The sequence below is a fragment of the Aotus nancymaae genome, unplaced genomic scaffold (assembly GCF_030222135.1).
Source record: "Aotus nancymaae isolate 86718 unplaced genomic scaffold, 86718_ANA_hifiasm-v0.15.2.pri h1tg000108l, whole genome shotgun sequence".
Lineage (NCBI taxonomy): Eukaryota > Metazoa > Chordata > Mammalia > Primates > Aotidae > Aotus > Aotus nancymaae.
Window position 1 is genome coordinate 31,452,072 of NW_026988523.1, and position 14,598 is coordinate 31,466,669.

At 51.9% G+C, this 14,598-nt stretch overlaps 1 protein-coding gene across 1 annotated transcript; it reads right to left on the minus strand.

Moving 5' to 3' along the window:
• Positions 1-5,064: 5,064 nt before the first annotated feature.
• On the minus strand, positions 5,065-6,216 carry C2CD4D (C2 calcium dependent domain containing 4D). Its single transcript, XM_012462740.3, has one exon. It carries the CDS (start codon positions 6,214-6,216, stop codon positions 5,158-5,160), a length of 1,059 nt encoding a protein of 352 aa, XP_012318163.2. The 3' UTR covers positions 5,065-5,157.
• Between the last annotated feature and the right edge of the window lie 8,382 nt (positions 6,217-14,598).

A 14,598-nucleotide genomic window follows, 5' to 3' on the forward strand; every position in this document is an offset into this window, starting at 1 on the left:
CTCTTCTCCAGCTCTCCCCTCTCTATCTTTTCTCCTCTTTAGGCCTCTCTTTCTCTTGACTCTGGGTCTCCTGGGGCCCTTCCTGACCACCTCTTACTGCCCAGCAACGGCAGGCACGGAGTGGAGGTCACACAGAATGCCTGATCCACACCGCGCATCCCCAGACACTGCAGGCAAGGCTGCCTCCCCTGGTTGTGCCGCTTTGCGCTGCTGTGTAGGGTGGGGAGGAAGTGTCTGGAGATTGAGAAGGCAGGATCCTGGCCTCTAGGCCTGTGAACGTCACATGCTTCCTAGGCATTCTCGACTCCTCCCCTGCCCTAAGCGTGGATAGCTTGAGTTATTTTTCTCCCCAGGGCAAGAAGTTCCCTTGGTTATCCTTTTGTAAGGATAACCCTCTTGCCTAACCTTTCTCCGCGTTGCTGCAATCACATCCCCTTTTCTGGAGGAATCAGTCCTTTCAAAGCAGGGCAGTGGTTATTTCCTCTTCACATACATTCTTATGTAAGGAAGAGGCTGATAGGAATCGGAGAATCATTTCACCCCCATGTGCCCAGTCCCCTTATCAGAGGCGATCTCCATGCTGGGGGCAAACACTCTGGAAGGGGTGGGAGGTGGCGGTGGTGGCATGGCACTGGGGAGCAGTCCCCAACTTCTCTTTCCCTCCCTCCCCACCCCTAAACCACAGAAACCACTTAAAGCTCAGCACAAACCTGCCCTTCCAGGGAGGGCCTGGGGGTCAACGTGGAAAACTTGTGGCGCCTGGGCAGCCTGCGGTGGCACACACTTCCCCAGCCCCATCCTTGGAGGGCCCTCTCCTTGGCATGCCTGATCCAGTGATTAGGAACAACCTTTCTTTGCGTCCTAGGGAGTTCCACGCCTGGGGAGGCCTCAAGTCACTGGAGTGACTCAGAGAAGGGCTGTGCCTCAACCGTTAAGAAAGGACAGCCCAGGCTCTAGAAACATCTGTAGCCTCCAGATCTCACAGTCCCCACCCCTCCCCCTTCCTGTCACAAAGGCCACTGTGGGTGGAGGGAATAGTGGGAGTTTGACCCTAGCTCCTGGCCTTGAACTTTCCGGGATCCTGCTTGTACCACTCCTCTACCAATTAACATTTATAGTCACACGGGCTTGGAAATGGCAAGGAGGGTTGACATGCTGGAGCGCTGAAATTTTTGGAGCAGAAGCACTTGTGACAATGTGGTCTGCCATTTACTAGCTGTGGGCCTCGGGGCAAATCTCAGCCCTCAGCTACCACATCAGTAAAAATGGGCCAATAGTAGCTGTCCTGACTAGTGGACTTTTTTTTTTTTTGAGACAGGGTCTCCCTTTGTCACCCAGGTTGGAGTGCAGTGGCTAACAAGTAGCTGTCCTGACTAGTGGATTTTTTTTTTTTGAGACAGGGTCTCCCTTTGTCACCCAGGCTGGAGTGCAGTGGCACGATCTCAGCTTACCGCAGCCTCGACCTCCTGGGTTCAAGTGGTCCTCCTGCCTCAGCCCCAGCTAATTTTTGTAGCGATGGGGTTTCACCATGTTGCCCAGGATGGTTATGAACTCCTGAGCTCAGGTGATCCTCCAGCCTCATCCTCCCACATTTATCCATTTATCAAAGTGTTAGAATTACAGGCGTGAGCCAGCATGCCTGGCCTCTGACTAGTGTTTATAAAAGTGCTTTGGGGCCACAGAAATCTGCACACTGGAGGGGTTCTTAGGACCTTATTTTGCACACACCCCTCTGTCTCCCTGACCCCCATGTTTTTGTACTTTAGCTACCCAAGATGTTCCTCCAGCATCACTGGGGCCCCCCATCATGGAGCCTCAGGGCTGTGAATGCTGAGTGAACTGCTCCTGGGAGTAGTGCCTTGGATTTCCTCACAGCCTCCCCTCATAGCCGGGCGTGGTGGTGGGCACCTGTAATCCTAGCTACTCTGGAGGCTGAGGCAAAAGAATCACTTGCACCCAAGAGGCGGAGGCTGTAGTGAGCCAAGATTGCACCCCTACACTCCAGCCTGAGCGACAGAGTGAGACTCTGTCTTCAAAAATAAGCAGTTGGGTTGCAGTGGGGGTGTCTGGGTGGAGTCACAGTCAGAACCCTTCCCTCCAGCCACGGCTGATCCCCAGGCAAACCTCTTTGATCTATTTCCTTCTTTGTAAAATGAGAATAATAATATCTACTCTAAGGCGGGGCGCAGTGGCTCACGCCTATAATCCCAGCACTTTGGGAGGCCGAGGCGGGTGGATCATGAGGTCCAGAGATTCAGACCATCCTGGTCAACATGGTGAAACCCCGTCTCTACTAAAAATACAAAAAAATGGTGGTGCGTGCCTGTAGTCCCAGCTACACAGGAGGCTGAGGCAGGAGAATTGCTTGAACCCAGGAGGTGGAGATTGCGGTGAGCCAAGATTGCACCATTGCACTCCAGCCTGGGTAACAAGAGCGAAACTCCATCTAAAATAATAATAATAATAATAATAATAATAGTAATGTCTACTCTACTGAAAGGTTGTGACAATGAACTGAGATAACACAGGTAAAGTTCAGGACCTGGTCCAAAGTACTGTGGTTAAAAAAAAAAAATTCCTCTTTCTGTCCCTATAATCTTCCTTTCTCTTTATCTGACCCCTCTTTTCTATTCCCTTTCTTGCTTTATTTTTCTCTGTAACATATCACCAAGTAGCATTCTTTACATTTTAATGGTTCATTTTGTCACTTTTCTGATTCCCATGTCTGTTTCAATCACTGCTGTATCCAATGCCTGCCACTGCACGGTCCCTCCCGAAGTATTGTTGAAGGAATGCATGAATGAAGGTTCTCCGGCCTCTAACTTTCTTTCCAGATACTTTCTTTCTTTTTTTTTTTTTCTTTTGAGATGGAGTTTTGCTCTTGTTACCCAGGCTGGAGTGCAATGGCGCGATCTTGGCTCACCGCAACCTCCATCTTCTGGGTTCAGTCAATTCTCCTGCCTCAGCCTCCTGAGTAGCTGGGATTACAGGCACGCGCCACCATGCCCAGCTAATTTTTTGTATGTTTAGTAGAGACGGGGTTTCACCATGTTGACCAGAATGGTCTCGATCTCTTGACCTCATGATCCACCCGCCTCAGCCTCCCAAAGTGCTGGGATTACAGGCATGAGCCACCGCGCCTGGCTCCAGATACTTTCAAATGGGCATCAAATCCAGTTTCTCACCAAAGGTTGTTATGGGAGGATTTGGGGGCTAAAACAGAAATACAGTACCAGGGGTAGACCTAAATCTACAGGTAGACTTCCCAGAATTCAAACGTAGGATTTTAAACTGGCAGGGTACAAAACTACCATCGTAGAGAAGGAGGCCCCTTGGGAGGCAGCAGCTGGCAGTGGGGGGTATGATTGCGAAGTGATTAAGAGCCCAGAACTGAAGCCAGATTCTGAGTTGTTTCCCTTACTAGCTAGCTCTGTGAGTCCTAGATCTTCACTTTACTAGTTATGTGAGGCCCAAGGTCACGTTGGATAACGATAGTATTTATACCCTTATAGGAGGTGCCGAGAGGAACAAGCGGCTTGACTAATTGTTGAAACAGTTCCTCGAGTAGTTATAATCCATGTGCAGTAGTTAGTGCTTAGGATTGTTTGATCAATGCCACCACCTGGTGGACACCTGAAGCAAGAGTTCTCTGGCCCAGGGCTGGGTAGAGCTGTCTGAAAGAAGCCGCGTGTGTGTGTGTGTGTGTGTGTGTGTGTGTGTGTGTGTGTGTGTGTTGTGCTGGAATTTAACATGTCCAGGTGCTGAGGTTTTGTTGGATTCAGCAAGCTTAGCCCTGGTGCAGGCCACAGCTGGTGCCTAGAAAAATGAGAAAGGGCTCAAGGGGGAGGGAGAAAGAAGCTGGGTTGGCCTAATGCCTACTTCCCTTCTTCCCTTCCTCCTCCAAGCCTGGTCTGAATCAAGAGGAACCGGGTTCTGGGAAGGTGGAGGGAGAGAGAAGGTCACTGCTGACGTTAGGACATTCAGTTAGAGGTAAACATGATGTGACCTACATTTATCCACCTCCCTCCACCCCTACCTCCTTCTGGCTGGAGGAGCCTCTTCTGGCATTCCTGAGAACAGTTCCCACACTTTGGTAGTACGTCTCCTCCCTCCTCCCAATCCCTGGGACATTATATCCCATTCATTTGGTACCTAAGCCCCTCTCTGGTTCTTGGCTCCAGACTTGCCCCTTCCCCCAAGGGAGGCACAGGTGTGGAGAGGCAAGAGAGAAGTCGTAAGACTAAAGGCCGGGCGCGGTGGCTCACGCCTGTAATCTCAGCACTTTGGGAGGCTGAGGCAGGTGGATCACGAGGTCAAGAGATCGAGACCATCCTGGTCAACATGGTGAAACCCTGTCTCTACTAAAAATACAAAAAAAATTTTGTATGGTGGCGTGTGCCTGTAATCCCAGCTACTCAGGAGGCTGAGGCAGGAGAATTGCCTGAACCCAGGAGGTGGAGGTTGCGGTGAGATGAGATCGTGCCATTGCACTCCAGCCTGGGTAACAAGAGCGAAACTCCGTCTCAAAAATAAATAAATAAATAAATAAAAAATAAAGGGCACTGTGTGTTCATCTGACCTCCCCTGACTCACTCCTAAGACCCAGAAAGTTCATCTGTCTTCAGGACAGATGTAGGTTTCAGAGGGGCACAGGAGGGGAGTGTTAATTTCCTCTGTGCAGCCCCAAGGGACCCCCAGTGGAAGGTGGCTTGTGTTGGTTTCTGTCAGAGTGACTCAGCGACTGAAGGACTGATTGTTCCAGAGCCCTTGTTGGACGGGGACCTTAGGACCTACTTGGCCCAGATCTACCGAAAGAGCATCTCTTGAGGATGGAGCCCAGGGCCTTGCATATTTAACGAGCTCTTCCAGGATTTCTAATGTCTGGTTATTCTGATGCTCCTTCAAGCTTGAGAACCACTTGCTTAGGGCCTGCTCTACTCAGACCGTCCGAATGAGCATCTTACCCCCGCGTATGGCCGGGATAGAAGGAAGAAGGGTAGGCTCTACGCCCGAGCGTGTAAGGTGCCAGCAAAGGGAAATATCTGGCTAGGGGCAATCGGACACTTTATTAGCAAAAATAAATACAAGCCAGGCAGGGTGGAAAGAATGTGGACCGCAGACTCAGTGGAGACGTGCTGAGGAAGCCAGGGGCTCAGTCTACAGGCTGAGATGGGTGGGCGCCAGGGAGGACCCGGGACCTAGTCCCCCACCCAGCGGGGGCAGCAGCGCAATGAGGGGCGTCTCGCATTCCCCCAGCAGCACATCCCTGCGAAGTCCCGCGCCCCTGTCTAGCACCTTGGCCCTCAGACTGCGGGCGGCCAGGTCCGCCAGGCCAAGCCCGTCAAAACAGAAATCCTCGTTGAAGATGGGGTTGGCGCTGCACTTGACCACGCGACTCCGCTGCGCCTGCGGTCGGACGCGGGGCCGCAGCCTCAGCACCACGCAGCAGCCGCCGCCGCCGCTCCCAGGGCGGGAGCGCGGCCGGGGCAGGTCCTCGGCGCTCACCAGGCGCAGCCGCAGCCGCCCGGGCCCGGCCTGGTACTCGGTGGAGAGCCGCAGCTGCCCGCCGCGGGGCCCCAGGCGCAGCACGCTCTCGCGCGTGGGCCGCAGCTGGCAGCACAGGAAGTCCAGGTGGAAGAGCGGCGGCGTGGGCGGCCCGGCGCGGCGCGGCGGGTGCGGGCTGGTGTCCGCCAAACTCGCGGGTTCTGGGGACAGCGAGTGCGGCCTGGGCACCCGGCGCCGGCCCAGGCCCGGCCGCGGGGAGCCGAAGGGCGACGAGTCCGGCGACGAGGCCGTGTCGCTGTCGGGGGCCCAGCAGAGGCGCAGGTCCGGGGCGGAGACGTGCAGCCGGGACTGGGGCTCGGGGAGCCCCTCGGCCAGGGTGGGCGGCGGCGCGTGGAACAGGGACTCGCGCCGGCGCGTGTGCGGGCTCTCGGGCAGGAAGGCCCAGCCTTCGCGGCCAGCCAGGTGAGGCAGCGAGCAGACCGCGGGGAGGCCGCGCCCGGCCACGTCCCGCCGGGCCGCAGGCTCTGCGCTGCCGGGATCCCGGAGCCGAGGAGGGATGAAGAACTGCGGGATGCGATCCGGGGTGAGGACGTTGGGGCAGGCGCTGGTGGGCGGGCCCGGGGCGCGACGCTTGAACAGGCCCGAGGGCGCCCAACGGGCCCCAGATTCCGTGGCCCCCACCTTATAGCCAGCTTTTTCCAAGAGCCACATGCAGTGGGCTGGGTAATGCAATTCCGAATTCCAAAGGCCGAGAGGATCCCAATCCCAAGTCTCAAATGGGAGTGCTGGGCGGAGCGGGGCTAAGCGAGGAGCGAAGAGGAGTCAGAGGTGGGTGATGCTGGCGTACACCGGACGGTCGGCCACCGCGCCCCTGTCTCCGGACCCACTGGGAGCGCAGACCCCTATTTGAGGATAAAAAGAAGGGGCGGTGAAGTCTGGGAGGATGGGGAGAAATGGAGGAAACCAGGTCCAGTCACATTTTCAGATACGGACCTCGGTCACCAAGTACACAGATTCTCCCATTGGTACTAAAGATGCGCCATTCACTTTAGAGGGCCCAACACACCCACTAGAACCGTAGGGTGCTATTAGGACAAATAGGATAATAACCGCGTTATACCAAAAGGACCCAGATCCCAACCCCCTGGAAGGGACACCGCGCCCTAGGCGGGCTCACGCCCTTCTCCTCCGCCCATTTCGAAGACCAGTTTTCCTCCAGGAACCAGTCTGGCGCCCCTCTGGACTCCTTCCCTTTGCCAGGCTGCCCCGGCGCAAGCTTCTCTGGCCTGAGCCATCCTTCAGTCCTAGCCCCACCTGCCTCCTCCTCTGGCTCCTCCCTCCCCTCCTCGAGTCGCTCGAAGCCAGAAGAGGACTCACTTCTGCTCCCGGCAGCCAGGGGACACACCTGGCTGCTGACCTCAGGGCACCCAGGGCTGGTTCAAGGAGACGCACCTCCCGGGGACACAGAATCCCACCCCCGGTAGCCCCGCGCCTCCCAGCCCCACCGCATCCCGTGTCTGCGGGGCGGGGCCGGGCCGTTGGGTCGCCCCTCCCACTCTCCACTCCTTTTCTCCCTAGGAAATCACTGAGCACAAAGGCAGCATTGATTCTCCGCCAACCCCAGAGCGGTCTCCGGAAGGCTCGGCCACCACGCGCTCGCCTCACCCCTGCGCGGGCCACCAAGAGCACCGTGTTCCGACCCTCTGCCCTGGGATCCGAGCCCGCGACCCTCTCGGTCGCGCGCCCGGAGTGCAGGCCTTACCTGTGGGTCGCCTCTGGGTTCTGGCCTCAGGCCCTGACACGTTCAGAGCCAGAGGGGAACAGCTTCCTCTCCAGCTTGCTCCCCCAGTGCAGTCCTTCTGGGAGGTGCTGGCAGGGGCCTCTGCTGCCTACGTCCTACCTCTTTTCCTGGATAAACACAGCTCTGTCTGCGCGGCCATCAGCCCAGCCTTCTGACTTCCTCCAGCTGAAGCCAGGTTTCTAGCAGCAATCCATTCCTGTGCCCAGGCCTCCTCTGCTGGAGCTGGGCTGCTTAGGGGTTGGGGAGGGCTACAGAGACGAGGGAGACAGCCATCAGTGGACACTGGCCTCCCGTCTTCTTTGGTGCTTGGTTCCCACCCCAGCCCTCCCAGATGGAGTCTGTCTTATGTAAAACCCTCCGCGTTGGAATTCTGCCTTGGGCCCCAGTGCCTTGTTCTGGAGCCATTCCAATAGCTCCAAGGTAGAGTGACTTGCAGTGATCAGTTCTCTGCGTTATTCTGGCTAATAGTTCTCTGAATTATTCTGGCTCAAGGAAAAGTGGCCAGGCTCAGGATTGCTGGACGTAGAAAGACTGAAGATACAGCTGGATCCAACAGGCAGGATCAAGTTGGCCTATGCCCTCCATCTCTGGCAGATCTTAGGAAGCACAGGCCACCACGGAGAAGATGAGACCATTAGTTGCACACCTACTATCCTTCAGTCCCTGAAAGGCAGCAAGGAGGGCCGGGTGCGGTGGCTCATGCCTGTAATACTAGCACTTTGGGAGGCCGAGGACGGCGAATCACCTGAGGTCGGGAGTTCGAGACCAGCCTGACCAACATGGAGAAACCCCATCTCTACAAAAAATAAGTAAATAAAAATTTTTAAAAAAAGAAAAGAAAAGAAAAGAAAGGCAGCAAGGATAGTTCCTCTCCTAGGACCACTCTTCCTCTTCATCCTTCAGCTCTGGAGGCCCTCATTGACACTCTCCCATCTAAATTAGGGCACCTGCTGTACACTTTCATGGTACCCCATACTTTTCCTTTATGGCATTGATTACGGTTTCCCCCCTCTATTTATGTGGTTATTTGTTTAATGTCTACCTCTCTTATTAGACTAAGAATAATAAAAACAGTGCTTAGTGCAAAGCAGGCACTCAATCAGGGTGTATTTGATGAGTGAAGTAGTAAGCAAAATTTGTTCATCCAATCAATTCATTCATCCATTCATTGAAGTGCCTAAAATGTACCAGGCACTGTGCTAGGTGCTGGGGATACACAGAATAGAGAGCTGTGTAAGGGAAGAGATAGACAATAAGCATGCAAGCAACAATAAGACAAATTGTGAAATGCAGGAAACAAACAAGATGAAACAAGCCAAGGAATGCAGTGATTATTTTGTCATCTGATACATGAAGATTTTTTTTTTTTTTTTTTTTTTTTGAGACGGAGTTTCGCTCTTGTTACCCAGGCTGGAGTGCAATGGCGCGATCTCGGCTCGCCGCAACCTCCGCCTCCTGGGTTCAGGCAATTCTCCTGCCTCAGCCTCCTGAGTAGCTGGGATTACAGGCACGCGCCACCATGCCCAGCTAATTTTTTGTATTTATAGTAGAGACGGGGTTTCACCATGTTGACCAGGATGGTCTCGATCTCTTGACCTCGTGATCCACCCGCCTCGGCCTCCCAAAGTGCTGGGATTACAGGCTTGAGCCACTGCGCCCGGCCCTACATGAAGATCTTAACAAAGTAAGTGTTTCTTTTGTGGAGATCCCTGGCAGCCTCCAGACCTTCCATTCCTATGGATCCTGACTCAGCGTAGCCCTGGTGGTGTTTCTGGGTATGGCCAGTCTTCTTGAGGTGCAGCTGTTTTTATGGCTTTGGCATCAGTCAGATGGGCTGGGAATCTGGATTCTGCGACTGACTAGCTGTGTGACCTCTAGCATGTAACTTAATCTCTTTGGGACTTACCTTTTCCATCTGGAAACCAGAAGAATAAAACTCTCAGAGTTGGTATGAGGGTTAAACAAGATAATACGTGGGCGTCAGTTAGGCTGACATCTGCTAAAAGTGTGAGAAAACAGAAAACGCAACTCAGTCTGATTTAACAATATGGACACTTGGCTTCCATTATAAGAAGTCCAGAAGTAGGGTGGGACCCAGGGAAATTTGCTTCTGTGGCTTCATTCATTCATTCAACCACAGTTATTGAGTACGTACTATGTTCCAGGCACTATTCTGGGCTTTGGGGATATCGCAGTGATAACTCCTCTGAAGTATAAACTTTAGTGGGGGAAGAAAGACAATGGACATAAATAAATTCATAAAAGTATGGTTTATTAGATGGAAATAAGTGTTGTAGGGAAAATTAAGGTAGGGAAGGATGAGTGAAGGCACCAGAGGAGTATACAGTTTTTAAATAGACTGGTCGGGGATAGCCACCTCATTTCAGTATTGACGTGAAGGAAGGAGGAAGAATAGGGAAAAGCATTCTAAGCAGAAGGAAACACAAATGCAAGGGACTTAGGCGGGAACATGCCTGGAGTGATCCAAGAGGCACAGGGGCCAGTGTAGCTGGAACAGAATGAATGAGGGGAGACGAGGTCAGAGAGGTAACAGGGCTAGACTCTGTTGGGGCTCATAGGCACTGTAGCAATTTTAGCTTCTTTTTTTTTTTTTTTTTTTGAGACAGAGTTTTGCTCTTGTTACCCAGGCTGGAGTGCAATGGCGCGATCTCGGCTCACTGCAACCTCTGCCTCCTGGGTTCAGGCAATTCTCCTGCCTCAGCCTCCTGAGTAGCTGGGACTACAGGTGTGCGCCGCCATGCTCGGCTAATTTTTTGTATATTTAGTAGAGACGGGGTTTCACCATGTTGACCAGGATGGTCTCAATCTCTTGACCTTGTGATCCACCCGCCTCGGCCTCCCAAAGTGCTGGGATTACAGGCGTGAGCCACCGCGCCTGGCCCAGCAATTTTAGCTTCTACTTGTGGTGAGCTAAGGAGTGATATGACTTGGCTTATGTGTTACAAGATTCTCTCTGGTGGCTGTGTTAAGAATAGAGTGAAGCGGGTAAGGGTCAAGGTAGGGAGAGCAGATAGGAGATGACTGAAATAAACTTGGGATGAGATGATTGGGACATGATCAGGGCTGTAGTAGTCAGTTTCTGGATTATTCTGAACATAAGAGTAAATAGGATTTCCTGATGGATCCATCCTCATCCAAAGAAAGAGGAGCAGCAACTGGAAGAATGAAGTTGCCATTTACTGAGAGGAGGCCAAATCAGGTGCTCAGTTTGGGGTCTGTTCAAGCTGAGATGTCTGTTAGAGATCAAGTGGAGATGTCAAGTAGGCTGTGGAGTCTGGAGCTCGGAAGGGAGGTCCAGGCTGGAAGTATAAATGTGGACACCAGGAGAAACGTAGCCCTAACTTAAGCCATGAGACTTGATGAGTGTAGGTAAAAAGAGAAAGGATCCAAAGACTGAATCCTGGGTGCTCCAACATTGAGAGACTGGGGAGAGGAGGAACCAGCTGTGCCAGAGGATGAGGCAAAATGAGGTAAGATGAGGACTGGGAATTGATCATTGGATTTAGCAGTGCGAAGTTATTTGTAACCTTGACAAGAGCAGTTTCAGTGGAGAGGTGGGACAAAAGCTTGATCAAAGTGGGCTCAAGAAAGAATAAAGGAGAAAGAGAGTGAGCAAAGACAACTCTCTTGAAGAGTTTGCTGAAAGAGTAGGGGAGAAGTGGGGTAATGGCCAGAGGAGGAGGTAGAATCAAGGGAATTTTTTTTTTTTTTTGCAACGGAGTCTCACTCTGTTGCCCAGGCTGGAGTGCAGCGGTGTGATCTTGGCTCATGGCAACCTCCGCCTCCCGGGTTCAAGTGATTCTCCTGCCTCAGCCTCCTGAGTAACTGGAATTACAGGCGTTTGCCACCATGCTCAGCTAATTTTTGTATTTTTAGTAGAAATGGGGTTTCACCATGTTGATCAGGCTGGTCTCAAACTCCTGACCTCAGGTGATCCACCCACCTTGGCCTCCCAAAGTCCTTGGATTACAGGTGTGAGACACTGAGCTTCAGCCGGGAACATTTTTAAATGAGAGAAACAATGGCATGTTTGTATGCTGATTGGAAAGATCCAGTAGAAAAGGGAAAATTGATAATGCAGAGAAAAGAAAAAATGTTGGAATAGTGCAACTGGGTAGACAAGACCATTTCTTATGTTGTGCATAAGAAATAGGTCTAGGGGTTGTTGTTTCCCTGCTGTGTGGACAGATGCTGGAGAGAAGGTAGAATAAATGTGTAGAGACTGGCAGGTGGAGAGGTGTGATGCTGAAAGCTTGTTCTCTTCTGAATTCTTCTGATTTCTTCACGTAAGAGGAAGCAAGATCATCAGCTGAGAGTGATGATAAGGGAGAAGGTGGTGGTGTAAGGTTTGTTCTTGTCGAGTTTAAAAGGAAGAAACTGAGGCCAACACAAGAAGATCCAATATGAAGGGTTTATTCAGGCTCCCGGGCGAGGTTCTGCGGTCCGACAGGAGAGGCCGGAGAAGTCGCACGGACTCCTCTCAGACATGGGTTTTTATAGGGAGTGAAGGAGCTTGATTGGTTGTGGGAGAGCAGGACTACTATTGGATAAGGTTACAAGCCTTTGTTTGCATACAGGACTTGGCTGCTATTGGTTAGAATTACTCAGCTGCTATTGGCTAGAAAGACTTGGCTGCTATTGGCTAGAATCACAAGACCCTGCTTGCATACTGGGTTCTTTAAGGGAAAGCCAGGCTGTGCGAGAAGGGGAAAAGGGGAACATGCCCGAGCATGTCCGAGCTTTCAGAAAAAAGAGGGAGGTGAGGCAACTGGCCTTACAGGTGGTATCAGGAATTTAAGTAGAGAGGGTAAGGACTTGAACAGCTGCCTAGGAGAGCAGGAGAATGAATGGCTTTGGGAACTCAGGATGATTGCAGGACTGCATTAAAGGCCCTCTTGAGGATCGTGATCATGACTTTAAACTGAAACTGGACAGCATGGTTGTGTGTTTTTTCTCCAGCTGTTCAGCTGTGCAGTGAGCAGTGGAAAGATGGACAGAGATTTGGAATTAACCAGATTGTGCTAAAGTTTTGACAGTCCACTTTCCTCCTCCCTCTCCTCTTCCATGTCCTTCTCTGTGTGGATATTAAATGAAAGCTGTGCACCAGTGGGACTGAAATTGACCACACATCATCCACAAGCTGGCTGCATTTGTCAGGGTCTGGCCAGGAAAATGGCACTTGCTAAGTGGCTCAACGGAGGGAGTTTAACATGGAGCTTATGGTGTCAGAAGAGTTTAAAAGGCAAACAGGATGGTAAGGGGGTGTCTAGAAGGATCTGCAACCATGGAGACACAATCACTACGTAAGTTCCCTCCCAAAGCAGAGAGAAAGGCAGAAAAATCCCTTGTGTGTTCATCAGGCTTCTCTAGAGGGACAGAACGAATAGAATATATATCTATGTAAAGGGGAGTTTATTAAGGCGTTTTAACTCACACGATCACAAGGTCCCACCATAGGCTGTCTGCAGGCTGAGGAGCAAGGAAGCCAGTCTGAGTCCCAAAGCTGAAGAACTTGAAGTCCAATGTGCAAGGGCAGGAAGCATCCAGCATGGGAGAAAGATGTAGGCTGGGAGGCTAAGCCAGTCTAGTCTTTTCACATTCTTCTGCCTGCTTTTTATTCTGGCCTTGATGGCAGCTGATTAGACTGCGCCCACCCAGATTAAGGGTGGGGCTGCCCTTCCCAGCCCACTGGTTCAAATGTTAATCTCCTTTGGCAACCTGTATTGCAGGCACACCCAGGATCAATACTTTGCATCCTTCAGTCCAATCAAGTTGACACTCAGTATTAACCATCACACCTTGCTTCTCCCTCTTCCCACCTTCCAATGTGCCACCAGGGCCTCCAAAGCCAGGTGACAAAAGAGACTGGAAAATATAGTTTGCAGGCACCCAGGCACTGGCCCTCTGCTCTATAAAGCAGAATGTGGGAAGGCTGGGGATCTGTCAGCCCTCAGGAAAGACTGGCAGATGTGTAGCCAAAAGTTGGCTTGATTGGAACAATGAAATATCTGACCTGGAAGGAAGGAACGTGGATGTCACCTCATGTACCCTCATTTTTGCAGAACAGGAAACAGACCCAGGAAGAAATGATGTGCCAAACAGTAGCAGAGTTGAGATTAGAACCCAGATCTTTTATCTCAAAGAGCATTATTCTTTTTTTCTTTCTTTTTTTTTTTTTGAGACGGAGTTTCACTCTTGTTACCCAGGCTGGAGTGCAATGTCGCGATCTTAGCTCACCGCAACCTCCCGCCTCCTGGGTTCAAGCTATTTTCCTGCCTCAGCCTCCCGAGTAGCTGGGACTACAGGCGCATGCCACCATGCCCAGCTAATTTTTGTATTTTTAGTAGAGGCAGAGTTTCACCTTGTTGACTAGGATGGTCTCGATCTCTTGACCTCATGATCCACCCGCCTCGGCCTCCCAAAGTGCTGGGATTATAGGCGTGAGCCACTGCACCTGGCTGCATTATTCTTTTTTATACACTAAGGGTCTTCAGATTTGAGCAGAGCTGCTCCTTTGAGTGGGAACTCAGAGTGCTGTCTTCTCACCTCTCCCAGCGCCATTGCTGCCACTCCTTGAGAATTTCCCAGGTGACCCAAGGGCTCTGCCTTCCTTTCTAGGTGCCACTGCAGAGAGACACTTAGGGGTCTAGGCGGTATAGAGTTCTTTCCTGGGTCCAAGCAAGATGGAGAGGCAGAGAGGGGACAGGCCTTTCCTCCGGGACGCAGGCAGCTGCTGCAAGGCTCCCCAGGCTTTGAGTCTTGCTTAGCTGTATGTCCTGCAGCCTAGTGGTGGCCTAAGCGTGACTTGGCCACCAGTGCTCACAGTGGGCTCGGGCATGTGATACGGTTGGTGATAACTGTGCCTTGAAGCTCCTTCTTCTCAGGACCTGCAATGAATGACCTGTCTCTGCAGTCTTGGTTCCAGAAAGGTCTCAATGGCCCCCTCCTTTAAGAGCTAGTCTGAGCTACTGACATCCCCTGCTTTCTTGAACTGGTTGGCCTTGCACTGGCCTTATTCATTCTTTGGTTTCTCTTGGTACTTGACTCAGCCATCTGGAGAACATACATCCTCTGCTTTTACATTTTCCTGAATGGCCTGCTGGATTCCAGCCCCATCTACCTCTGCAGTAGCTGCATTCCTTATAAATGCACTATAGGTGAGTATGGGCTTCCAAATGAGATGGCAGCAATGTCCCTTGTTTCTGCCAGACAATGTAATAGCCTCTGAGAGAGGAGAGGCATCTGCCAAACCCTAGACACCAGCGAAGTGC

Coding starts and splice junctions, on each gene's coding strand:
- C2CD4D (XM_012462740.3), bottom strand. CDS start 6,216: ATGTGGCTCTTGGAAAAAGCTGGCTATAAGGTGGGGGCCACGGAATCT.